This window comes from Patagioenas fasciata, chromosome 8 (genome assembly GCF_037038585.1).
Source record: "Patagioenas fasciata isolate bPatFas1 chromosome 8, bPatFas1.hap1, whole genome shotgun sequence".
Classification (NCBI taxonomy): domain Eukaryota; kingdom Metazoa; phylum Chordata; class Aves; order Columbiformes; family Columbidae; genus Patagioenas; species Patagioenas fasciata.
This window is the reverse complement of record NC_092527.1, coordinates 36,467,581-36,495,243: the sequence shown is the minus strand read 5'-3', so window position 1 is coordinate 36,495,243 and position 27,663 is coordinate 36,467,581. Positions and strand designations below refer to the sequence as shown.

General features: G+C 37.7%; 1 protein-coding gene across 2 annotated transcripts; it reads left to right on the top strand.

Annotated features, from left to right (window-relative positions):
* Positions 1-1,479: 1,479 nt before the first annotated feature.
* On the top strand, positions 1,480-22,631 carry FAM204A (family with sequence similarity 204 member A). 2 transcript variants are annotated; one of them, XM_065843635.2, is made up of 8 exons: positions 1,480-1,882; positions 2,005-2,332; positions 3,287-3,377; positions 3,960-3,993; positions 4,587-4,686; positions 6,403-6,492; positions 17,259-17,365; positions 17,716-22,631. In XM_065843635.2, the coding sequence occupies exons 2-8, from the start codon at positions 2,096-2,098 to the stop codon at positions 17,765-17,767; spliced, it is 711 nt and encodes a 236-aa protein (XP_065699707.1). In that variant the 5' UTR covers positions 1,480-1,882; positions 2,005-2,095; the 3' UTR covers positions 17,768-22,631. The 2 variants fall into 2 exon arrangements, with proteins under 2 accessions (XP_065699707.1, XP_065699705.1); XM_065843633.2 differs by having other exon boundaries at positions 4,584-4,686.
* Positions 22,632-27,663: the final 5,032 nt, after the last annotated feature.

The window sequence follows — 27,663 nt, the reverse complement described above, 5'->3', positions numbered from 1 at the left end:
CAATATCAATACATTTATCAATTACCACTTATCTGTATACCAAATACAGTCAATTATTAAATGTAAATAAAATAAATCTCTTAAAAATTGATTTCCCAGATGAGAGGAAAAACTAGTTAGCAAGCTGAGTGTGAAATTTACATGTAGTTCATGAAAAAGTGATTACTTACGGAATTAATTGATTTTAGAAATGAATCTGAGGATGCAAAGATATGGCATAAAAAGGAAATTAATCTGAAGATCTGGTTTATGTCCATGAGAAAGGTGTTTGTTTTTTCCTTCCATGCACATCCCAGAAGCTGTGATCCACTAAGAAGTCCCTACTCAAAGCCATGTTCCCCATTATCCATCTTCATAACAAACTTTTGCCCCTTCTTCATTCCCCTCATAGCTGAACTGTTTGTCCACAACTGAGCCGTGTCCCGATTTGGTGCCAGCAATTCCTTTCTCAGAAGTCTTGATACTGAGATTTGTTTTTCAACCTGTTGTCACTCTAAGACGCATCTTTTTACAACTTATTTCAATCACAAACCCTCCCATGGTTCAGAAACATTGCAGTGTTAGTGGTGTCCGCCTATTCCCTTCATCTCTTTCCTGCATTGTCTCTGCCTCCCTTCTTGTTGCTCATTATATGCCAGATGTTCTTGCTGAACCACATTCAGACTACTCCTAAGTACTTGTTTGTTTCGTCTGTTTCACCCATGAAAGCTGAAAGGACAAGAAGGTGTGAGAGACTCTTCCAAACCAGCGAGTCCCGCACCGAGTGCCCTGCACAGCCTCTCTGTTCACCTTTGAACACCCACAGCTCAGCGCTGTTTGGCTTCCTCATGAGTTTCTAAGAGCTCTTCCACATTCTTCGAGCAGTTTAAGGAAAACTCAAGCTCTGATGCCGGAAGACCATCCACAACGAACAACCTTACAAAGCCCGGGAGTTGCATTTTTGAGGTTTTCTTTTTACCACACTAACCCAAGACACTAGTGGGGGGCTTTAAAAGGATTTTTCCATCCTTGAACACTGAGGTTGCTGACCCTCGGCATTCTGTCTCAGCATAAACACTTTGGTATTGCATAAATTCCAAGGTTTTCTTTTGGAATAGAAGCCCTACTCATTTATGGCTTGTAAAACTTGTCTTTTCCTCCAGAGCACCACTGTTAATTGTGACAAAACCGCCTCATTTCCACGTGTTAGGGCATCAGATCCCTCCGGAGCCCTCCTGGTCGCCAGAAGTTGCTCTGTTCTCTCAGAGCTGCCTCACTGCGAGGAGAAAGAGCAGCCTTGTGTCCCCAGAGCCTCAGGCGAACACCTCAGCCCTGGCCGGCAGCGCCTCCGCCGGGGCCGCTTTGGGTCCCGAACCCGTCCCGACACGGGCCGCCCCGCCCGGCCCGCAGCGTTGTCATGGACACCAGAGAGGCCGAGCCTAGGGCAGCAAAGTGCCCGTTGATTGGCTGCGGGGCAGAGACCAATCGGCGGGCGGGGTGTTCCGGCGGTGCCAAGATGGCGGACAGGTAAACACGGCCGGGGAATCTCGGCGAAGGGTGCGCGGGCAGCGCTGCGGGTTCTGTGGGGCCGGGAGCCGCGGTCTCCGGTCTGCGCTCCCCGCTCCGCGCTCCCCGCGCCGGCTCGGGGCCGCGTTTCCTGCAGCACCGCTGTCCAGGCCTCCCCGCCCCGGCGGGCTCTCCTTTCCTCTCCGGCGGGCGAGAGGCGGCTGCGCTGTCCCGGGAAGCAGTGCGGAGGGAGGAGGGACGCGTCTGCTGCCGTATCGCCCGTGAACTGGGAGCAGCTGTAAACAAACGCGAAGCGACAAAACTGTAAAGAACACGGAATTAAAAATCAGAGCTGGTACCTTCTGTGCTTGACTCTACTTAACTCTTCTCTGGAATAGTAAGTATTAGAAGCTTTATGGTGTTTTTGTACAAAACATGTAACGATAGTTAACTATTCTCGATAGAAATTATAACGTTTCTGACGGTGTGTTTTGCTCTTTCCGCTGCTCTCTCCTGCAGGCTGGTGATTTTTCTGTCGGGACGGGTCAGCTCGGGTAACTCCGATGTCTCTGCGGTGACTTGAAGGGGCTGGGACTTGTTTGAACTGAAGATGTGGAGTGGGCTGGTACCGCCCGGAATGAACGAAAGTGACGTTGACTTCAGTTCTGATGAGGAGGATGAATCCCGCAGTTCGTTGTCAAAGGAAGACGCAAAAGAAGATCCTGAAAGAGTTCAGGAGAATGGACCTGAAAGTAATGCTGTCAGTGAGTCCGTTGTGGTATCCGTGACCGATGGAGAAAATGAATCTCAAACGTGCCCTCCTGGAATTCCTTTAAACATGTGGAATGTGGGTATTGCTACAAGTCTTCAAATGTCCAGAGCATAAATGCATCATACTCAAATGGCTAATTTTAAAATTAAAATAACTCAATGTTGAAGAGTCAGTATACAAATCTGAAATGAAATAAAATATGATCTAAGTGCAGTCATCATAATATACCTTAAATTGTTTCAAGCAGAGTGGGCAGGAATTTTGATAAGAAATGAATGTAACTTCTCCCCCCTCCTAGTGCAGCGGTTTGAAAGCACAGCAGGGAGATGTTTGGGTAACTCTGGAGTTGCGTAGAGATTTGTTTTGGCGGTGTGTGGGCTTTGAGCTGCTTCGTAGCTGCTTTCTGCATTAGGAGGGATTTACAATGAAGTGTATCAGTCACTACTGGTGATGCATCTCTGCGTAGATGTGTGCCCTTCTGCTTTCTATAGGGGGTAGTTGCAGGCGTTCAAACTCATAGTTGCTTTTACCTCTGGAATTCCCAGTTCCATGCAAAGACAGAAAAAATAATTATAAAGAAAAGCAATCTGTGTTTTAGGCTCTTGAGTTTTACTCCCACCGGTCGATCCTTGTCAGTAGCCTGCTGGGCAAGGTCAGAGCTGTCAGTAATACCTGAATTACAAACTGCCAGTGGGGCAATAACGATGCATAGAATAGCTCTGTACCGCACAACCAGCATCAGTGTATTCGGTGTCACGTCCCATGGGAAAACTGTCTAATTTGAATAGTCCTGGCATTTAGGGAGGGCAGAAAGTCAGAGAGAGGTGATGAAAGGTTAGAGCCAGTTCTATATGAACAGCATCAGAGCTGGATGTTTTCAATGCATACATTTTAATGTTATAGATGATAACAAGGTATTGTGGATAAATAAAATGTTGGGACAACATTTCTCAGTATTATGCTTTTGGATTTATTTTTTAATGGGGAAAAGATGCGTAAGTACTGATTTGTCTTTTTTTAATCTTGTAGAAATTTCTGGAGCTGCAGAAGAAAAACCGTGAAATGAAAATGGAAGCAAACCAGAGAAACAAAAGCCGAAAAAGAAAGCGCCACAGAAAAGGTGTTTTATGGAATTACAGAATTAATTTTCTCAGAATGGAATTAGTATCAAATACATTGGAAGTGGAATTTGCTGTCTTTGAGGGGGTTTGTGTGTTGTTTGGTTTTTTTGCTTTGTGGCTGTTTTTTTATTGTTTGTCTGTGGGTTTTTTTTGTTTTGTTTTACCAGGAATGAAATGCCTGAGTAGATGTATTCTAACTGTTATTGAGTGTTTTATTTCTCCAGTTGCATATATCACTTGTAGGACTAGGTGGTAATTTGTTACTTAAAGTTCAAGTAATACATTTATCCTGTGTTTATAAAGAAGGTAGAACTTATTTAATACTAATTTATAATGGCTAAGTATATTTCATTAATTCTATAGAATGTACTTTTGTGTATTCTGGTTAGCACTTCTTCACAGATATTGTAGGAGGTTCTTTGTATGAAAAGTGGTTTAAATCCCCACAATTATGGGGTAAATCTCTTTGAGTGTCAGCCTTTCAAAGGAAATGCAGCCAATTAGAGTTCTGTTAACTTCATTGGATGCTGTAGGGTATTACGGTGTAATGTTGGATTTTTTTTTTTTTTTTTCTTCCCTAGAAAAACAGAAAAAGGACAATGAAGTGACTGAGAGGTATAATCAGGTCAATGTGATTATCTGAGGTCTGTTCTTAATATTGGGCCAAACTTGTAAAAAGCTTAACTGCATGCATGGCCAAAACCGAGCTTTGAACGTCACGTAAAGTATCTACTGAAGTTGTTCGGTGTCTCTCTTGGGCAGGCTGAATTTTACACCAATGATTGTCTGATAGAGTTTATTGCTTGATTTTGATAATCAACACAAATGTGTTATGTAATGTAACTTAAAATTGACTTAATGTTATTCCTAATGATGTTTTATGTGTAATTGCAGACAAGCTTCTGTTCAGCCTGCTCCTTCTCCTCTTCTTTTTCCTCCTTGGCAGTGTTGGGTTAATGGTTGGACTCTATGATCTTAAGGCTCTTTTCCAACCTAAATGATTCTATGATTCTATAAGTGTGATTTCAAGATTGTGGAATTACAGAAACAGAGGGGAAGGAATAATCAATTTCACTTCCATTAAAAACTGTGAATGGGTGAAAAGAGCATATCTGCCAAATAGAATTTATTTTAGTATTGAAAATAACATTACAAGTTGTGGAAAGGGAACTCGTTATATTAATGACTTTTCTTTCTGTTTTCAGTAGTCAAGAGTTGGTAGATGAAGAGAAATGGAAAGAACTTACACAATACTTTGGAATCAATGACAGATTTGAAGCACCTGTGCATAGCAGGGCTCCACAAAAGGTGACTGTTGATGCAAAAGCAATGTCAGCTTGTGCTTGGGAGTAAAGAGCTCAGCCTTAACCGAGATAGGAATAAAACTGAGACTATTTGAAAGTGAGTAAATGATCAAGTCACTCTGAAGAAGGATGATTTTTGTACACATTTTTAATGCATTTCCTTTTGGATATCACATGAATCATACTTGAATTCCCTTGAGCCACTATCTGTGCTTGTTTCCTGTCTGGTTTTGTTTTCTGTTATCATGAGAAACAACTTTATATGCATTGTTTGCCTTTTTTTTTTTTTTAAAGTCATGTTTCAGCTTTAAAATGTGTCCAGTAAATCATTTAGTTGACACCAGTGGCTATAGGAATTAGAGGGCCAAACCTACCATACAGTTTTACTGGATTTATAACACATTCTGTCCATAAATTATTATTGTGTAACTAGTCATATTAGAACTAACTGGTACAACATGATGAACAAGTTAAGAAACTCATTATATTGTGATTTCCTTGGAGCACTGTTTGTTCTGTAGTTTTTCTAGTAAAGGCCTGGATAAGCTATGACATCAAATGTTCAGTTAGCCTTGTTTATGATAAATCTTATATTTTTCATTTGCCTAAAGTAAGTTTCTGCATGCAGGTCATGATATACTGTTTATTTCTAAGTTCTTCCTTTTGGTGGGTATTTAGTTGTCATTAAATTGCTCAGGATGGATTAGGAAAGAGGCCCAAAGTGTTAAAATGTTTTCCTTGTGAGTTCAGAGATTTTATCACTAGTGGAACGTGTCTCGTTAATTTCAGAAAAGACATCTAACAGAACTGGCCATCACTGCAGCTTCCCCTTGGGCACTTTTTTTTTTTCAACTTCCATCTGAGTAATTTAAGTGCAGTATTTGCAGATCACTGTTTCTCAAGAATTCTCTGTTTGTGTGTTTTATCTTTTTTAAAAGTGTATGTTCTGAAACTGTCAAATGTGTTTTCTTTAGCGTCACAAATATCTAAAAGCAGTGAGGCTATAAATGGTCTCTTGTGAAAGTGTTTTGTGAAATTAGAAGTCAGTGCCTACTGCTGTGCTACTCTTCTGTATTCCTTCAGAAGTTTCCAACTATTATTCCAGTAAATATTTACATTTTTTGTTACGTGATTTGTAAATATTGTTAAACAAGTTATGTTATGTTGATCATAAGGGTTATTTTCTTATTTTCAGAGGTTAAATTCTGAAGCTTTTTCATAGTTTTCCATAGGACTGCTAGAATGTGTGATTTATTAGCACAGTGGAGTGGCACCATGCCAGAACTCAGTTTTTGGATAAAGATAAAATCTTAGAACTGTAACGATACAGTGGTAATTGCCATTCTTCATGTTACCTGACACTTATATTTCACATTTTGTTTAGAAAGCTCCAGGGATGGAAGAGATAAGACAGATCTTCAGATGAAATTTTATTGTGACAGGCATAAACTAGTCCGTGTAATTTTTTTAACCTACAGTATTATCCTGCACATAAGGTGGGACTAATGCAATGATTTGTGCTTAGGCAGCCTTTCAGTGAATTCTTAATTATACTGTCTGTTACAATACATAGACAAAGTGATTTGTGTTACATAGAAATTACGGGCTTATGCAGTGTCTTAAAGAATTTTATTAAAGAAATATTTTTAGAAAGGAGATGCTCCCTTTGAACATGTTATTTCTTTATTTGTCTTAAAGATATTTGCTTTTCTTTTTCTAGTCTGGCCTTGAACTTAGCATAGAGAAGTGTGTGGCTGAAGGTGACATTGATAAGGCTGAGGAGCTGAGTGACAGATTAGCCACTCGTGAGGTAAGTGGGCTGTTAACAAAAGCTCTGAGGAAACATTTAGTTTTGTACCTCTGTACAGAAAGTGTCATAACAAAAATAGCATTGGAGATTGTTTGGAGCATCTTTCCTATTTCCTAAGCAGATTTCTGTCAGTGATTGAAGGATTTTTGCCACAGATCTTGTAATGCTTGTACAGCTGTAGCCATGTATAAGAATTGGAACTACAACCGTGAAGGATCCCAAGTAACTTGCTTTAAAGCCTTCCTGCCGACTCCACGACTCAGAGGAGTCAGTAACTTGTCATCTGTAGTGAGCTTTTGATTTTTCTGCGTGTTGCAAGCCAAGAAAACAGGAGTAGGATGTTCCCTTCCTGTCAGTTCCCTGTGCCCCTGAGATTTTTCTTTGCATTCCTTCCCCAATAAGCCTTGGAATCCTGAAGAAAGGTAGAGATTCAGCAAACTGAGAGCAAGGCATACCCAAATAAGGCCAGATATACCTGAACTTGTGTGCCAGTGTTTTATTTCCTGTGCGTTTATGTGATTGGGAGTTGATGGCAGGAAGAACGGGAATAGTTGGTTGTCGAACATTGCTGTGGCCCTAGAATGCTGTTTATAGAATGAATGGATATTTTTTTTCTCCTTGTCATCATTTTCAGTATATAAATGTGTATCTTAAAAAAAAAATCCAGGCAGGAGAAACTCTGTTTTTTCAAGATGTTGTCTTGTTATTTGGTGTATCTGAGTAATTTTATGGAGTCTGTGCAGCTCTTTGCTACAAAAATTGGACCCTTTACATTTGTATGTAGTGCTGAGTGGGTACTTAAACTGGTGAGGAATCTACCAGATACCTCTGGTAATTGCAATTTCGTGTAAGAAATAGTTAAATTGGTGCACATATGGTAGGTGGTAGCAGCTGAATTACGTAACTCACACCTGTGAAGCCCATTGCACATGGGAAAAAAAATAGGATAAAAAGATAAAGTAGTTTTGAAGCCAGATAAGAAAAGATAGCTAAGTGAGTGCTGTTGAGATGGGTGGAGAAGCTATTATTTTTAAGTCATCTGATTTATATAATTTAAACTATAAAAGTTCTAGATTTTGTATTAGAAATGAATTATATAATTTTTTGCTTTCATTCCTCTGTCTTGCATATTTTTCCTTCTTCACAGAGGTAATAGGTATTTTCTGTCCACTATCAAAATTCAAAGGTATTAGAAAAGAATTAAGAAAGACAAATTCTGAATACTTCTCATTCTCGTACAAATATTTAAGATGTTTCCTAAGTACACGGTTTCAAGGAAAGCTTTTGCAGATTTAAATCTTTTTAATGCAATATAGTACAATATTGTGATGGCTTTTGAAATGGGAAATAACAGTTCTTAAGGTTCTCTAAGGTTAGGGAAAACTGACTGCTCCTCAGTGCTGTTCTGGCACAATCATTAAACACCTACATTAGTCACTCAGGGCAGTTTGTAATGACTGAACTCTTATCTGCCTGTTCACCAGCAATCACAAAACTTCTATTGACAGTGATTGGAATATGTCCTAATGTTCCCTTTAGGTCTGACCAGCTTCTTGCTGTGATACCACTGTATTACCTTTCATGTATACAACATGAAAAACACAGTTCTCCTTCACAAATGTCATTATCCCATTTACTCTAAAGTGGTTAGAGTATCATAATCAATAAAACATACTGAGGTTCTAGTGCAAATTGTTTGACTATAAAAACAAATTAACGTAACAAGTTTTAAGGTTTTGTAATATTTATGATAAACTGTTATCTGATTTCGGTAGCCATGGGATTGTACGACAACTGGCATATCCCAGGTGCTACAGCACTGTATTATTATTTGTGGAACATTAGCTCCAAATTGTTGACTTTCAAATATTAGCATGTTGTAATTCTGAAAACAAAATGCTTGGAACATTATTAGTATTCACAGCCTTGACTTGGTTTTGGTTAAGTGGGTTTATCTGAATAAATAGTATGTTGAAAGAAGGAAAACTCAAATGACTCTGGCTCGATCTCATGAGGAGTTCTGTCGAGGCAGAATCCATGTGAATTCTCTGGGGTCCTCTGCTCTTGTGAAGATGTGCTACCTGGCCTACTGCAAGATTAATTTTTCTTTGTGATTTTAAGGAGCTGTATTTTTTTAATGGATCTTTCTTTTTATCTTAAAGAAATAATTCTGACGGTGCCTAATTTGGATTTGGTGAAGAGCTGTAGAGAAGGATTTGATTATGGAAGAAGTTGATTCAGAAATCATTGTTTTGTATACAAGTACAGTTAATAAAATATTGCTTTCATGTTGTATTGATTCATCACTGCTTTCCTTCTCTCTGCAATTTGAAGAAATGTCCCTTGAAAAACCCATTTTATGTAATATTCATAAGAAGTGAGTTACTTTTTGAAGTGACTATTTGTATCCCTTTAACTTCTGAATGCAACACAATACCATGAGCAAGTCAGGCACAGAACTGTACTATGGGCTGAAGTACACCACTTCTGAGGTCTCAACAAATAAGTGGATGAATTATTGTTCTTTTATCTCAACTTCATCTTTTTGTGTATAGTTTTCATTTTTCTCAAGTGATGTTGCAGGGCTGGGGGCAGGGAGCGGATGAGAAGCAGCTGCTGTCTGTTTGGGGTACAGCCCCCCTTGCAGCCCTGTGAAAATTGTTCAGTGGGTAGGTGTTCTTTCTGAAATCAGGTGTATGGGGTTTTAATCGGCACCATTTTCTTTTGCAAGAAGCAGTGACTGGAACCTGCTGATAAAGCTTTTGCTTTGAGGCACAGATCCCAGAGTTCTTAAAGCTGTTTCCTGCCTTAATAAGTGAAACTAATTTTTGATGTATAACATTTATAAGCCTGTGAAACTGATAGGGCAGCTTCAGTATTTAGAAAAACGAAGCCAAAAATAAACAGATGATGAGAATAGGCAGTAGGAACATGTCCTAAAAAGCAAAGGAATGCCAAAATGATGCTGTCAATACGCTATCGCTATGACACAGTGAGAAAAGGTTTTAAAAAATCAGGTTCCTTTAAAATCAATGATGATTTAGGCAATATGCATAATCTAGCAGCTGCGAGTGGATCACTGAAATTTGCATCCTAAAAGCCTAAATGATACTGCTTCAAGGTTTTGGGTCTTCAGGTTTCCATGTGGTACTTGTTGCAGGTTCCTTAAGGAAAATAGTATTGTACTGTTGTAAATGAGGCTTTGGGCAATATGTTATTTGTTGCTTTCTTCTGCTTTGATGAATATGCACAAATTCTGATTTTTAAACCAAAATGTCTTAATCAAGTAGCATTCCAGGTTTTAGAGATAGAGCCTCATGCATCCAAGCTCTAACTCTATTTACTAGTGACTGCATGTGTAGATTCATACCTAACTTTTGAGAGTAGCTAAAAATGAGTCACCCCTCTTTTATTGGCAGTTGCATTTCTATTGAAAAAATGAGTTGTACTTATGTCATGATGGTGGTATTCAGTCTAATCTCTTGGCAACGCTCACCATAAACTATAACCCCTTGTCTCCTGTTGACCTCCTAGTTTGTGGAATAGAAATGTGATTGCAGTTAGTTTGAGTGTTTTCAGGGCAGCAGATCTCTATCTGTGGATCACTGTCCATCCCACAGTGTGTTCTCTTCTGGTGTTTTGCTTCACTGAAGAGTTCTAGCGATCCTGAAATTCTTAATTGCGTTATTTTATATACGAGTGAAATTCTTCCTGAAAGAATACAGGCATGTCTGCATCATGTTGTACAGACTAATTTAGGCCATCAGTAACTCTTTCTTCAGCCAGACTTTCTAGAACTGGTCTGGCTGGGGTGTCTCAGTGCTGTGCTGCAGTTATGGTACCTGCGATCAGCACTCTGATAAATTTCTGTTGAGCATTAAGAAAATGCAGGTGGGTCTCACTGCTTAATCGTAATTCACTGTGGATTTTTAAACTTGGTTAGACTGAATTATTTCTCTAATACCAACAGCATAGTACTATTAGTATCATATAGCTAGCAGTTCACTGCAGTGTACATGGTATAATACACACAGTTAAGGTTTATTATTGCAATCCAGTTGCTGTCTTTGTTACAACATTCCAGGGGGTTTCAACATCGCCAGAGTGTCCTTCATGTTTTAAAGCTCTGCTTTTCAAATGCAGAGTGGCGTACGTAAAGGTAGTGCTTGAACACTGCATTTAATGATGACTTGTTTAACTTGAGAGATGCCAATAAAAGTGTTAATACTAATGCAGGAGTTGAGTTACCACCAAAATTCTGAACCTTTTAGAATGACAGTTTTTGACAGAATGAAGTGTATGTGGACACTTAATTGGGCTAAGAGAAAATGGTTTTCTTGGTGATGTTCTAGCTGAGATTTAATGGTGGCAGGTACTTGGGTATGTAGCTTGGAACAGACACTCGGAATTATGTCAGCTTTTTGAAAAACCTTTTTGGAATAATATATTGAAATGTACTTTAATTGTTCCTACTGTGGGAATCATCCAAGATTTTTTTGAAGAATAAACGTTGGTAAATTAGAGCACTGTGACTGTGTGTAGTTGGAGGTGTTTATCTTTTGAGTCAGGATGGTATGTGGAGTTATCTGGGAATTTTACTTTGCTGTAAATCAGTTTCAGTTCGGAGTGATCCTTGTAGAAGTTCTTCTAATTAAACCAGATAATTTTAAAATACTTCCTCCCATATATAAACCTGAAAATATTTTCCAAGCTTTTTGTTCCCATAAAGAAAGAATTTTTTCGTAGTGCTTTTGTACTGAAATCATCGTGTGGTGTCTCAAGAAGCAGAGTGCAGATTTCTTATGGCTCTAATATTCTGAGAACTAATCTGGCTAAACCTCAAACTTTGCATTTGCTTGTAGTTTTTATATCAACTGCCTGGTAGGAAGGTGCCACATTGTCTAAGAGTCCATTAGCCTCAGGACTGTAACCTGAACATGCTAAAATAATCTGGACCTTATTTGACTTACCTGTCAAAAGGAACTTTTAAAATATTTTGTGATTTAGTGTGTTAAATTACTGGAGTAGTTCTCAGTCTCTAAAAACACAGGCTTTTTGACAGCACTCTTCCTAAGTCCTTAGTTTAGTGGCTTCTGGCATTTTGGTGAAACACTTTTTAAAAGCTGTAATTTATAGGGAAACTATGGTATTGTAATCGAGCTTAAATGAAAGATCTACATTGTAATCGACAGCAAGATGAGTCCTGCTGTTGTCTTCAAAATTTGTTGTGTTGGTTTTGACTGTTTTATAATAATCAAATTAGTATCTGTTGTCTTGAATTACCCTCTAGCTGTGTAATTTAGAATGGGAAGTACAGGAGCAAGGTTGTGTGTTGTAGCCAGCGAGAATCATTCTGGAAGTTGTTGTCCATTTGAAAATCGGGGTCAAATATGATTGATCATGAGGTCACACATGCTACTGTTTCCGAGGGGCAGGTTATAGCGCTTGATGCTCTTCTCTTGGTAAAATAGAGTTTCATTTTGAAATTCTGTGCAACATTCACAATTTATCACAGTGCTTTCAGATACCTGAGGAGATTGATGTAATTTTAAAGGGAAAGTAACCAAGCACCAGTTAATTTGGAAAGTAACCAAGCACCAGTTAATTTGGAAAGTAACCAAGCACCAGTTAATTTGGAAAGTTCCCCATTGAAGGACCTGGGCTGGGAGGGTGGAAAGAAGAGTTTATTTTTGTGTCTGAAGCGTTTTCTTTCTACCACTCAGCAGAGGTGCTTCCAAATATCTCTTCATTGAGGTTGTTTTCTTTTAACCTTTGGAACATGGCAGGGTTATCACCTAGAATTACATTCTTATGCTCCCTTAATTATGTATATCTTTTCCTTAACAAACCTTAAAAAAAGATTTCAGATGTTACAAGTCTAATTAAAGAGACAGACAAAGCACAGTTTATACTGTAGATTTTTTCTGCAGTTCAATTAATCAGCATGTTTTCTCTTTTAATTAAAACCATTTTAGTAAATTAAAGCCCACAGCAAAACACATATATAATTTGTTTGTAATTAGCTCTTAATTGGTGGTAGTTGAAGCTTAGCACCCTTGGTTTCTTTCTTCATGATTGCCATTTTATTAGCAGCCAGTCATTAATTAATCTTTTTTTCTAATTAGCTTATAAAACTGTTGATGGCACATTATTGTAAATGTGATTTTAAGTTCAAAGCTTGTTAATAAGCTTTCTTACTTAGAAGAACAGAGATAAAGAAATTGCTGAAAACAGTACTACAGTTCTTTTTTTAAAACCGCCTTTCTTATAAGGGGGCTGTGTAAAGCATCTAACAGCTTATAGTTAATTTTTTAATGCTGTGTTTTCTCATGAATGGAAGAAGTTACTTGCATTTAAATGTTTAAATCTAGCGAAGAGCTTAATAGAAGAACAGTTTTCTGTCCTTACTCCATTGCTGTGCTGTCCAAATATAATTTGATGTTGTAGTACGCAGCATAAAAATACAACAAAGGTATTACAAAGTATTTTACAGTGGAAGTTGAGCACATCATTGAAAGGGGACAATTTTCGCTGCAAAATCCACTCGGTATTCTTGTTTGCTTTATATATTTTATATACGTCAGCAATGGATAACATTCCATAACATAAAAGGAGAAAATCATTGCTAAAGGCAAGCCTGAAATAACTAGATTCATATTTGATGAGAAACTGTAACACTGTATTAAAAGGCTGTTTGGCTTCTCTCCTATGATCGTCGGATATTTCAGGACCTGTTTGAATAGAGATGTTTTGTTAGAGCTTCTGTAGGTTGAGCATTTTGTATTTCATACCTAAATATTTCTGGAGCAGTTCTTGAACGTGTCATCTCATTACTTGTATCATTCAGCGTTCTCATTACTTGTATCATTCAGCATTCACATTGCACAGTCCTGTCTTAAGGAGAAGTCTTTGCCTCATGATATTTCGTGTGAAATATCTTGATTTTTCAAGGGAAGTTTTCTGGAAGTTACAGTAGATTCTGTTGTGACTTAATAGATGTTTACTCTTCTGCCTGAACTTTACACACTATTTCAACTTCAGCCGTTTCTTTGCTTGTTTTAAAAGTGTTTTATGATGCTATGCAAGAAACACTAGAAAGGGATAGCTGACAAGGAAAAAATTAAAAATTGGATAAAAAGTAAATGAATAATGTCATATTACTAAAAAGATGAGAGGCTAATTTGTGCCGACTTTTTGCTAATTTTGTTCAAGCCTCAAAATGAGGAGCTGTCACCCGTTCTGTGTAGCACTGATGACAGTGCCAATGATCCATGAAATAAGCTGCCGCTGGCTTTGTTCTGATAAGAATGAACAAATCTGCACAATGTACGGCTCCCAGAATCTCATTTTCATACTTGCATGCAGGCTAAAAGAAATAAGCTGTTTGCAGGCTTGATTAATCAGACATTTGAGGGTTTTTTGTCTCTTTGATCTCTTTCGTCTCCTAGGTAACTTGCTTGACATTAATGTTGAGCTTGAGTAAAGACAATCAGGAATTGTAGACCAAACTGATATAAAAATTAAAGACCTTAACACTTTAAGTACTCCAGTAATGGTTCCGCTTTACTTCAGAAAACATCTGTTTTCATTTAATTAAAGAACAAAAGAGAATGGCATAAATATTTTTCATAGAGACCTGTTATTCCATGAAAAGTTAAAGTATGATAATTGGTATTTTTTTAAAATAAATGCCTTGAAACTCTTCAAAAAGAAGCAAAGCTTCAGAGATTTGTTACAAGGTAACAATTGCAGATGAGTAGGAAATTCATGGAAAATAACGGATAAGGAATTTTCACTTATGCTGTGTTAAACATCTAGAGTAAGAGATTTGACAGGATTATTGGTCAACTTGGAAATGGAAAGGCCTTTGCCCTCTAGAAAACAAGTTGTTTTTTAAGTTTGTCTTAAAAATATATATATTGTGTTACAAGGATGAACCATTATATCAGCTTTACTACCCAATATGATTTACACACTTTAAACCTGTAAAATTGAAAGGAATTTAGAAAAAAAAAATGTCGCAGTGCGTTTGCTTGAGGTTATGCAGACGCTTTTACAAATCTTCCAAGTGGCTGTAAAGATGAATGCCTCAAGGGTCTAGCCAGGGCCCTGCTTTTCCAACCAGCTAAAGCCCTTATCTTAAATCCAAGCAAAGTACCATTAATCTTTTTGAAAGACCTTTTATGGCTTTTAATATATCCCAAATTAGAACATTTTACACCCTTGGTTCCTGAAATATGGTGATAAAAAGCCTTTAGAGCTTAATTTTCCTTACTGCGTGCTCTGACCAATTTGCAGTTCTTTGTGATAATGTTTAGACACCTTAATTAAAATGCAGCAAAATATTGGATGTTCTATATGGAAAATGCTGATACTTTGACTACACAAGAAATTGTTGTATATATTTTTATTCATGCTTTCTTACTTCTTTTAAGATTGTATTTTATTGAGTTATCTGATGACCTGGAATGTTTTTTTTTAAATGTAAAACCCATTGACCAAGCTTTTATGGATTTCTTTTGTGGGGGGCGGGGGGGTGGTGAAGATGTATATCTGGGTGTGGGTGGGAGCAGAAGACATTTAGTCTGACTAAAATGTGTGGGTTTATATGTGACATATTTGTTTTCCTGTCTTAAATTTGACTCTATGCAGCCTAGAAATTATAATATAAATGCTGCAAAATGTTTTCCCTTTTACTTCCACATACAGAGGTTGTTATTGTCCCATTTTTTTCTATACTTTTCAAAGATGGAGGAACTCATTCTGTCTTCTGAGAAATACAGAGCAAAAGTTGTGTTGACCTCGCTTGTGTGTATTTGTGTGTAAGTGTTCAGTAACCCACTGGAACATATTTTAAGACGACACTGTTATTCATCACATAGGAGTTAATTTTCAAGTATATTAGGAGGTAAAACACAGTTCAAAAATAAAGGCATGGGTCTGGTGATTGACTTCAGCCATCAGATTGCTCTATTTTTTGAGTTAATTAGTTCTGTTTCAATGAACAAGTAAACATTTCTTGAATATTTTAGGTGAGTTTTCTTAAGCATTTTTATATTGCAAGTACATTCAAGTTAACAGCTGCTCTTAAATATTAAGCGACAATACAAGTAAGAGAATGTTATGCTTTAGTCTTTGACTCAAGATTTGGCAGTTCAGATGTTGGCACTGAATTACTGATTATATAAAATTTTAATGCTCAGGGGAAAAATGAAGTGATTAATAATATTAAAGTTTTGAAGTGTCTGGTCACATGAATTATTTCGTGCATCCAAACGATTTCATAGGTACATCTTTATTACCTTATAACATGCAATATTACGCTTTTCTTAACTGTGGTGCCAGTGCTTAGAGCCTAAAACAAAGCACAGGCTATTGTGCTTTCTGCCTACCTGCAAGTAGCCTCTCAGACCCTTCGGCAGAAAGGCCACATTCTCGATTCTTGAACCCTGAAGGGGGGCCATAAGGTAAATAGCTTATAGAGATGCTGGGTTGTTTTGCTTTGTTAGCAAAATGATGATGGTATTGACCTATCTACAGGGTAAGTGTTTGATGAGAGAGCTGTAGAAGATGCGAAGATACATCCTTGAGTTCTCTCTTATCCTGTCTGGACAAAACGTCTCTCAGAGTAAATAGGAATTGCCTGACTAGATGTTACAGATTATTGAAATGCATGACCATTAATAATGGAACTTTAACCAAAGTTTAAAAAAAAAAAAAGTGTCATTTTGGGTCTCCTGTGCCTCTCATTTGATGCTCCCATGACGTTTTGGGGAAATTTAGAACATCCAATCAGAAATACGTTGGCTAACTTCAGTAGGTATTGGACTGGATGGGAAGAGAACCTGTTTGTCCACATCACGATTTGTAGGGGTTTTGGCTAAATGGATTACTTGTTTATTTTGGAGAAAAATGGTAACTATTGAGACCAAATTATTCCTTGATTCATAATTTGGTTGCAAATAATGTCAGATCACAATAGCAATCACAAAGTGTAACTGCAATGAACAGGTTATGAATGCTGATTAAGGAAAATAATCCAGACATAGTTCACAGTACCTTCCTCCATCTTTTCTGTGTTATTCTTTTTTCCCCTGTCTTGACATTCACTAAAGTGAACTTAATTCTCACAGTATGAATAAGTTTGTGACAATAAAGTAGTATTCACCTACAGCCTACGATCACCTTATTTGAAAAGCATGCATATTATCACACTAATAATCTAAAAGCTGGGAATGTGAAGACCAAATGCCAGATGGACTCTAAGGACACTACTTAATTTACTTTCTGGACAGCCTGATTAAAACATGACTGCTGGTACTACTGGAAAATGTGTGGCTGTAGCAGTTCTTCCTATATAAAACTGTCTTTTTGGGTGGTTTATGTACTGGTAGGACTGGCTGAGGTCACAGACTGGTCTCAATAATGGAGACTGCCTGTCTGTGTATATCTGTGTCTATATATTTATTTTAAAAACAAACAAACAAGGGGATCTAATGGGCTATTGCCTCTTGTTTGTATTCTTGAAAAGGAAGGTTTGGGTGGAAAGAATTGCCTGCCCCAGGGTCCCACTCCTTTGTATTTCTCTCAAGGGACATTCTTGCTCATCCAATCTAATATTACAGCATCAGCCTAACACTTGAAAGGTATTTTAATATCTATTGACTTTTGAGAAACAATATCAGACCAAGTAATTTGTGAGGCTTAAATTTCACATGAGCCATTTGCATCTATTCAGTTTTCCTTTGTTCCTTTTTATGTCTTAGCTTGGTGTGAAAATTGCCAAAGCTGCTGCTTGCCGCAACTTTGTAAAAGCCAAGCAAGAAGCAGAGGCTGCCCAAGAAGCTCGAAAGAAAAAGAAGCTTGCTTGGGGGTAAGTCATTTGAGTGTGGAATTAAACATTGTGGCTTCATTGGCACTAAGTGTATACAATGCAATCTCAGTTAAATGTTTTCTTAGTTGAAATAGGCTTGTGTTAATCTTATTTGTTTAGTTTAACCTTGTTGGGCGCTTTGGTTTTTGTTTTTTCTTAGCAGTGTTTCAGATTGAAGTGCAGAGGCTTTACCAGAATTAATGTATTGGTTATATGGCTACATTTGCCTTCATGTCTTTATTGCTGTATTAAAAATACGTTTTTATTTTTGTTGTTATTAAGAATAGTGTAGTTGAATACCTGAAACACGTGCTCATGATTCCTAATTTTGTTTTTGTGGTCTTTTTCAGATTTGAAGCCAAGAAAAGATGGGAAACAAAAAGCAACATGGGATACATGTAATACACCCTGTTTTCCTCTGGAGTCAAATACCTGGTTTTACTTGAAGAATCTTTGTGAGCGACTTCTTAAACTGAAACACAAAAAAATCCACAAGCAAAAGCCAACACCTCAAATCTTTTGTTTCTCTTAATGCTGTTAGACTGCAGTATCTTGTTTTGGCTCTTTTATAATGTAGCAAAAATACTATCTAAACATCTTAAATATAGTATTTTTCTCCAAAATATGAAAATCTAGGATAATTAATTGTAGAATGCATTTGGAGTCTGGTAGAGAACTCTCTAGTTAGAATAAAATACTTGGTCCAATGTGTTTTGTGCTGCACTGCTGTTATAAAATGCCTGGATATCAGGAGAGGGGTAAGTTTTCCTACAGACCTAATGCAGTAAATACTACTATTCTGCTTGCTTGAAAGTTGAGGGTGGCACTAATAAAGGAAAGCAAAACTACACTACCTGTTTAAAACTATTATTATTGATGCATTTATGGACTTAGTAAATGTAAACAGAAAAAAAATGGCTGAAAAATGTCCATCCTCCCTCTTCTGGAAGGATCTGGTACTATTTGTCATATCCTGCTGACATTTTCTTCAGAATATTTCCAATTCCCATTTTCCCTCCCAAGAACTGAAGTTTTAGAAGTCCCAGGTTTTTTTAGCAGATAAACTATAAATATCTATCTTGAAAAATATCTGAAATATGTTGTGCATTTAGCTGCACCCAAGAAACAAATGCAGGTTTTACTTCAAGTCAAATGTTTTACAGATCAATTAGGATTTGAATGTTTGTGTTATGAGATTTTAACAAGAATTTATGAGAATGTTTGTTCAAAACTTCTCAGTAAAAAGTAAGGACACATTCAGAACTAATAACTTTTCTCCCCGAAGCTCTTGCATAGATGTTTAGTCACCACAATGCCTGAATGGAATTGGTAATGTAAATGTCAGTTATTGTTAACCAAGATTAATATGTTTCAGGCCAAAGGTATGGTATTAGCGTAATGGTGATTTACTATGTAAGTACTTGAGGCTAAAACAACTTGCCAACAAATAGCAATTTGAAGTCTTACAGCACCAATTCGAAGAGTTTAGGTTTGCAGTCCAACATGGAATAGTGCATTTTTGTTCATTAGCCCTCAGGATGTTTGATTCTTTTTCATTTTTAGCAGAAAATCGTATTTCTTTCACAAAGATGAGAGTTTGCAATATGGTAATCTGCAGTTAGCTGTAATTAGTTGTGATGACAGAGTTGAATACAATTGCCAGGCTTGTAAATCAGGGGCTAAACAGGTTTCTGCAGTATAACATCATAAATCTCACGCTATGGTTTACAAACTGTATTAGCTTTAGAAACTGTGTGGAAGGAAGCAAGTGATATATCTCTTTGTAAAGTGATTATGAAGGCAAATATATTTACTTGCATAAACAGAGATTACATCATGAACCTTCATCAAGATTTTTCTCAGTTTCAAATGTTCCTGTCCAAAACTTACAGGCATTCTGGCCATAATTGCAGTTATGTTATTTATGCAGCTGGCAGATGAGCGTTACAGCTGACGTTTCTGCTTGTTATATACTGAGAAGCAGAATGATGCTGATAATTTTGTACTGAAAACATCAGCAGTATTCCAGTAAACCAGTATTCCAGTAAAAGTTGTATATATTAAACAGATGCTATATGTTTTCTTGCAATAGTTGCTTTCAATAGTAACAGTATTTATTAGTGAAATAAAGATCTTGATCTAATTGTAAGAATCAGTGCTGTTTGATATGAAAAAGGGCTTTGAAAGAAATCCAAATGCTCAAAAACCAGCTATTGTCTGAGAACTTGCCACATTGTATTTATTGCCAGCCACCTGTAATATTTTTCATTTAAATTACCAATTAGTTTTATATTAGGCCATTAATAACATAACTATTTAGCAAGTATGCAGAGTATTTGCATTGGGTTACTTGTGGTGAATTTAAAAATTATCACACTTCAGGTATTTTGATCTACCTAAAGTATTTGCTTAGAATATTAGTTTAATTCCCAGAATTATACCATGTTCAAAAAAACCCTGATTAACAGAGAAAATACAAAAGTCTAATACAGCTTTATAGAGATCATCTAAATACATAATAAATTAACTCATAACTGTACATTTAGTAAACATCCTCCTAAACTGCTGATCTGATTCTAAGGTGTCTTGCATTCCTGACACTTTATTTGTGTGAAGTAGTTTTGCTATATGCTGTGAACTTTGGCCAAACAAGTAAAACTGCATTCTGAGATTTAACTGGTTTTATAATAAGCATTTGAATTGTTTTACCACTGTTTATTTCAGTTAACTGAAACCTTTGTAATCAGCTTAAATATATAATCTCTTATACTGAACTAAATATGAAATGTAATAATAATTCTTTTAGCAAATGAAAAGTTTGCACTATCTCCTTGTCTGACTGAAATTACGTATCTAGAGGAATGCATTAAACAATTAATTTCAGTGCAAACCTGTTATGAAGCCAAATATTTATCAGGAGCTCATTTGATGATACCTTGAGTTGCATAACAGTTAAAGGGCAGCCTTGCCTAAGCTCCTTCCTACCCCTCAGAAGCCTTGAAAAACCTAAATACAGGCACTAGTTCTGCCCCAATTTTTTCTCCACCAATATTTCATATTTCTTCCAACTATAGTCATGGTACCCTCTTGGGTATCCTGAGTAGTCTTAAGTCATTTGAAGAAAAAGGTCGTAGCATCCCAAGTGCAGTTCTCCAGAGTCCACAGAGAACTAACTTTGAAAAGGGGGATGTCCTCTGAGAGTTGTGTATTGTTCTGTGGACAAGGGCTGGGTCTTGAGCTACCTGACCAGACCAGAGCTGGCTCCATTGTGTGCCAGTAAGGCTCTTAACGAAGTTTATTACTCGGGTACTACCACACAGTGAGGTGCTGAGATTGCTTATGGGTTTACAACAGACTTGGCCAAAGCCAAGTTGATGTCTCTGTGCAGTGTTTCACTAAGTGGTGTAAATGTTCCTCGTTGTATGCTTCTCACATTGGTGTCACTTTTTCATTTCTGCTCCCATCTGGGGATAGTCCAGACTCATGTTCTTACAATTTTACTGCATTCTAAGGCCTACACAATTGAAAAATAAATTATTTATCAACTCCTATGATAAAATACAGCCAGTTTGAAGTCTGACAACAGCATGCTAATGTAATTACTAGTATTTCTTAATACTGCATTCCTGAGGTCCTAAACCAAATAGTGGCTGCAGGGACAGTTTGACAGATAAAAACATATATATAGTTGTTAGAGCTTTAATGGTTTTTTGCCTGCAACCATAATCTCTATCATTATTTTTTTAGTTTAATTCTGTTGGACAAGTTTCAAAGATAAATATGGTGTGTAATAAGCCTTTGCAGCCTCTAATTTGTGAAGGAGTGTCTGTCCAGTTAATACTTGCTCATTGAAGCAAAGGGTTTTGAAATAGCTGAAGTACGAACTGTAATTACTGATGTCTGTTTCCTATTCACCTATGGCTTCTGGCATTTGATCAAAAAATGTAATGTATTGCTTAATCTCAGAGCATTCCCCACTTTCAAAAATATTTACTTCGTGAGAATTGTACAGCACTAAGTGACCTCAGCAAAACCATAGCAGATTTTTACTTGGCATGGATTGTACGCAGTTAATCCACCAACAAGTATTTTTCCTGTTATTTTTGAATGCTGGTAATTTAGATATGCATGTATTTATAATCTACTTCTAGCATAAGTTCAAAGCATTTGAAAAAGTATTAAATATATTAATAATGGGGTGGGCTTTTTATTTCACAAATGGTTAAAAAGAATGCAAAGGTTGAGCAACTTGTGTGATGGCCAAGCTGGCAGCAAGTGGCGAATGGAACCTCCTGCTGAGTGTGCAGTTTGTCATGGCTGGGAGTAACATGGAGAGAGAAGTCGTGAAGAAATGTGAACAGGTTCCTAAATCTCTTTGAAAACCACTGGGAATTAGGTACTTCGTTACCATCTGTCCTACTGAGAGGGCAGAAAACTGGGATATTGAATGCACATGTTCCAGGCGTCACGAGAGTAAGTGGAAACTCTAACTTCATTTGAGAAGAGTTGTCATCTTTCTTGTTGAAAAATGCCTGCACTGCTTTGATCTGCCTCCAGCTGTGTTTATTATACCATCAAACCTTGTCTTCCCAGTTTCCTGGGACTGTGTGTGACAGACTTGAGTTTTCTCTCTCTTTGCTTAGAATGAGACCTGAAATATAACATTTTCTCCTCAAAAAGTGTAAGAGTTAAACCAATACTAAGAAATGCAAACGACCAACTTTGTATATAAAATGAGCTCTGCAGGTTTTGCGTGTGATGGTTCTTATCATGCTCATTCTTTGATTATGTTCATAAATATGATGGGCACCATCTAAGAAAGGAGAAAGCTATTTGCAGTGAAAAGATGGTGTCATGCCAAGATGTTGGTTGAGTTCCAGATCAGAGAAGCATGTCAGTTATTGAATCATCATCCTGACTTGCACAGTACATTCATTTCTTTTGGCGTTTTGCAGGTATGCTGCCTGCTTGGCTCACACAGATGAAGTGACTTCAGGTCAATGTAAAGTGACCACAGAGAGAAATGACCAGTTGTATTTCTGCGTTATGTTTCTCTTTCACAACTTCTGCTGTAACTTGGCTGCAATTCATGTATGTAAGAGAAAAGATAGATATGGAAATAAGGATTCTTACCCAAATGAGTACCAGCTACCAACGAGGGAGTTTTATTCATCCTTTTTAGCAACTTATCCAAAATGGCAAATATAATTCATATACCCCAACAGCAAATCTAAGTATGGAGTAAAGTGTAATGCTGCCTGTGGAATCTCTTAGCTCAATGGTATTTATAATATTTTAAGGCTTTCTGTGTAATTGGTTGCTGACCTTGTGGGATCTTCCTCAATACTGAAATGCTAGTTGGCCTCCACAGATAGGGACCGTTAATTCCAAACTATTAGTCGCTTGAATTTACTAAAACTGTTCAATGTGACAAAGAGAAATAATCCACATCTCTGATGATTGAGATGATTCTGTGAAAAATCATCTGCATCTTCTGCATTTGTGATGAAAAATCATTGCATTTTTTTTTGTGAACTGGATTCCCAACACAAGCAGGGGCACTGAGATTCTTTTTTAACATTGATTCATCTTCTGTAGAATTCATGAAAATACCTTTTCCACAATTATATTCTACGTATGTCACCAGCTCCCCAAACTACACTCTCTGTAATAGCATAGGTTTCTAAGCAAGCCCTGAATAAAACTAAGTAGAATACACTCGTATAAACTGTAAACACGGAAGAACATTGGAGGGTTGACACACGGCATGATTCAGCTCCTAATTACCATCAAAGAATGTAGCACGGAGCTTTTATTTTTCCCAGAGTTAATGAAGAGAGCGTTGAGAGCAGCTTGCTAGCAAGAGCTGTCCTCTGTTATCTGCGGAAGGGAGTACACAAGCTGCGAAGGGGGAGAATCGGCCAAATGGGCATTTCCAATTTGAATACTTTTCTCTTTATAGAAATATGCTTATAAAATGTCTTCCACTCTCACCACAGCAATGCCAAGGGCCTCTCCTCTAGAAATGCAGACATCACAGAATATTCTTTGTTGAAAATTATTTCCTTTGCTTCTCTCGATATGTTTTTTCTTTTTTGTTTATTCTAACAAACAACGTTTTAAAATAAGCTTTGCTTTAGGTCACTTTAATTTTTATAGAACAGCTCAGAGGAGGGATTTGGGTGCACTTTGTCAAGCAACAGCGTGTTTCTCCAGGCTCCATAGGGCTGCTGTTTCATGTCATATCTTCAGGAGGCTTTTTGAAAGGTCTGCATCCCAGTTTACACCCTGAAGGGGACTCTGCCGTTGGGGTCAGGACTTCAGGTTACCCATGTCTGGTGTGTTTGAGAAGTTGCTCCTTTCTTTGCAATTACTTCTTCCTAAAGGATAAAGTGTCTTATTTTTAAAGTAGTTCCATTCACTGATCCACTTTAGAGTGCAACTGCACAAGTGGTTGGATAAGGCTAATTTGGGAAGTGGCAGAATGGGGCAGGGAGGTGTTAGCAAAAGGATGGCCGAGGTCCCTTTAGACAAGGAAAGAGAAAGGGAATAAACTTCTTAGACTGACATTATTTCAGATCATACTGTACTCCAGTGCCCCCCACTCCATTTTAGTCTGACAGCACTCCCATTGGAATCAGCCTTTGCTGATTTTGATAGCTGATGATAATGCTGGATGTTGTGTTAAATACAGTTACGGATTTGAAGCATAGAATTATTTGATGTAATTAATTTTCTTTTTTTCTGATTTATTCAAAAAGCCATTGCTTAGGAATATATTGCCAGACTCTTTCATCATGAAAGTAGCACAATTTAGCCACAGACTAATCTCTGGGGATATTCTATTGCCCTCAATCAAGAAGAGCCTTTACTCCAAAACTGGTCACACTGGAACAAATAAGGGTGACAAAATGTGTATGAAAACAAACTAGACCGAGACATGGACCTGCATTTGCTAAGGGGAACAGATATTAGCTGCTATTTCAATGCTGAGTGGAGAAGGGTGTATAAAGTCTGAAGGCAACTGTTAGGTGGAGAAAATGAAGCAAACTATGTTTGGTGCTGCTAAACATCATGTAGTACTTAAGTGCTGGTGAAGCCTGTATAGAAATAGTTCTACATGTTAACTGACTCACAGGTGCCTGAGCTCTGTTTTTCTGCATTAATATTCATTGGTCCTAGTACCTGTAAGTTGCCAGGGTTCAGTCAGGTATGCACAGAGCCTCAAAATGTCATTCCCAGTCGATTTACTGGCCACCATCAAAATATCTGCTCCTTAGCTCTGAGGTTTCTGGAATATTGGCTTTCTCACAGTTTTGGGTAAGATGAAGTGGAACAGGTTGTGGAGGAGTTTTTAACCAAAAGCTGCAAGGGAGCATTGTGAGAGGTTCAGGCTTCAGACCCTACTTATTTGATGCCAGGAAAAGGGTATATTAAAGCTGGAAAACAAAAAGAAACAATTAGAAAAGGAATTGAGAGCAGAAAAGGCTGGAGGACCAGAGCTAAAGGCAGGCAAATGATGGGTGGAAACTCTTCCAGCTCTGCTGATGTCAATGGTGAGATAGTTTCTGTCTAATAAAAACCAGATGTTTGGTTTACGCAAGTTGAGAGCGCATGGCTTGCTGTTATTGAGGTGCAGGGAGGTGCTAAACAACTCACTCAAGGCTGCCTGGCTGTTTATATTTCAGCATGTGAGCTCTAAAATTCAACATAACTAGTGCTGTAACAACAAAAAAGGCCTTCCCAGACGTGTTTTTGTATTGTTGAGTCAGGCTTTATCACAGCTGGCGTGTCCCTTTCATTGACCTCACATAAGATAACCAGATGACTGCTACCAGAGGTGCACCAGTCACCATCCCTAATGCTGTAGCTAGGCTGGTAAAAACTGGAAAAACTACCAAATAGACCATGCACGGCACATTTTCTGTGCCAGCTGGGAGTATGCACACTTTCACCAACAGAGTTCTTTACCTTAGAAGGAGGAAGTTCATGGATTATACAAATAGATCAGGTCATCAGTTAGTATAATCTTGTGAAAATGTTTCTGTAATCCTGAATGTCTTCCGAAAATGTCTCCCTGTGGTAATATGATGCGGAAAATAAAGCTGTAGCGTAACCTCTGCTTGTCATGTCTGAGCTCCCCCTGGTGTAGACAGAACATGTACTGCTTGCACAGATAGGAACAAAATACAACTTGAGCTGTGTTGCCCCCGAGTCAAACACTACTCGTTCCTATCATACTGGCCATGCACACAGCTCAGAGTTAGGACTGCTGTCTCACAAGGGACCAAGTACTAGGCTAAATACTCTTTTTCTTCCAAATAAGAGTGCAGGCAGGTTAGGAAAGTTGGCCATGGCTGTGGAGAACATGACTCAAAGGATAGAGAGACCTGATCTCATGTTAATCATAACCAAGCACAGGCAATGACATTTGACTTTTGCACAGTGAGAACCTGGCAGCAACCCTTGTGACTCACAAGTAATCTGTTATAAGTACCTATTTTCCATTGCTCATAACCCTTAGGTCTTACATGTTTTTGCCTTTGTCCCAGATTGAATATTTTCAATTGACTTAATTATTGTTATAAGTAAATGTTAACTAGAAATTTATGAGCCATAATCACATCTAGGATGCATATTTTTTGTTGAACTAGGTTTTTGGGAATAATTGTTAGAAATTCACAATTCTTCCTATGTTTTTTATGTCTTGTGAAATGAATCCATTTTTATGACATCTCAAGAGCTATATAATTGTTGTTGCACTAATTTGCTAGTGTGATATGCCACAGACAGAACATTTTCTTACCAAGACTGAACAGAAGCTTGCTTTGAAATCTTGTATAACCCTGTATTTCAGATTTAGCATAATGGCATTGCAAATGTTAATGTACCTCAGTTGATATTTACAGCACTGCTCAGCAATGCAGTTCATCATATAAGCATAGAATTTTACCTCCAGAAAAAATAAGTGGAAGTGCTTAGGTCACATAGACTCCATTAGAAATAGGATGTCCATCTAACAATAGAAAAAAAAGTGTGAATTTATCCTGAGGATAAATTGGTACAGATCTATTGAAGCAAGAAGTCTTTTTATATAAGTGGAGTTGCACATGTTTTCTCCAGGGATCGGTTCAGTCCACTTTGCCTTTGTAGTCTATGCTGAAATTCTTCAAGATAGGAAAAATTTGCAGAGTATTTGCATGTACTAAGTGCCTGGCATACATCAGAGTCTTTACTTTTCACTTTTGCTAGCAGTACAATCATTTAAAATTAAAGAAAAAATAAAACAAGTAATTAATCCTGTATGAATGTTCAAACATTCTGTTACTAAGTTATTTTCTCCCCCTAGACCTTCGACTTCCTCTGTGCATGATCCAAGAAGGCAAGTAAAAGTCCTTTCCAGGAAAACACAGTTTTCAAGTACCCTGATTGTGCTATGATACTTGCTCTACCTGAATCTTTTTAGATAACAGGCATCATGCTGTCTTTGGTATATTTATCTCTGATCGAAGAGCAGGGGAACAGAGAAGTGGCAGTCAAGGAACATATTAGGGGTGTATATAGAGTTTGTGATAGTAAGATCAAGGGGAGCTTGTGAGAGGGAGAATTTTCTTCATCTACAAATTCAGCTGTGCTCATAAGATCCACCCTCACAAAGGAAAAAGAATAATCTGAAAAAACTCTCTCCCCCACCTCCTTGAAAGGACAGTCTCATCTTGTTTTTAAGGTATGGATTGTGACTCTGAATATTTTTCAATGGTCGTTTGCAGGACAGCCTAGGATCATCCTGTCCTCAATCTAAACTGGCCAGGAACCAGGCAGCTCCAGTCCCAAATCTGTGCAGCTCTAGAAGCACAGTTCTGTGTCCACTCTGTTAAATCTTCGGAGAGGCCCTAAGCCTTGTTTGCAAAAATCTGGATAGAGATTCCTTAGAAGATCATAGTTCAATATCCAACACTGGCACCATTTCACTGTGAGACCCTGGAAAAATTGCTCCGAGACAGATTTTTAAAGATGCAGAGCCATCCCAGAGCCCACTGGTAAAATGCTACTGATCTTTGAAAAAGACACTGCTCGGTTGCAGTTTCTGGTTTTGCCAGAGGGTACATTTAAAACCACTCGAACTTTGACACTGCCTCACAGAGAGGCTGTGAATGAACTTGTGCATTAACCCATAAGTAGAGGCACTCTCTTTTTGATCCAGTGAAAATTTAATTATTTATACAAACTGACATGACACTTGTAGGGAGGAGCAGTCAACCCCAGGATACCTGGTGCCTCAGTGGCTGAAATATTTC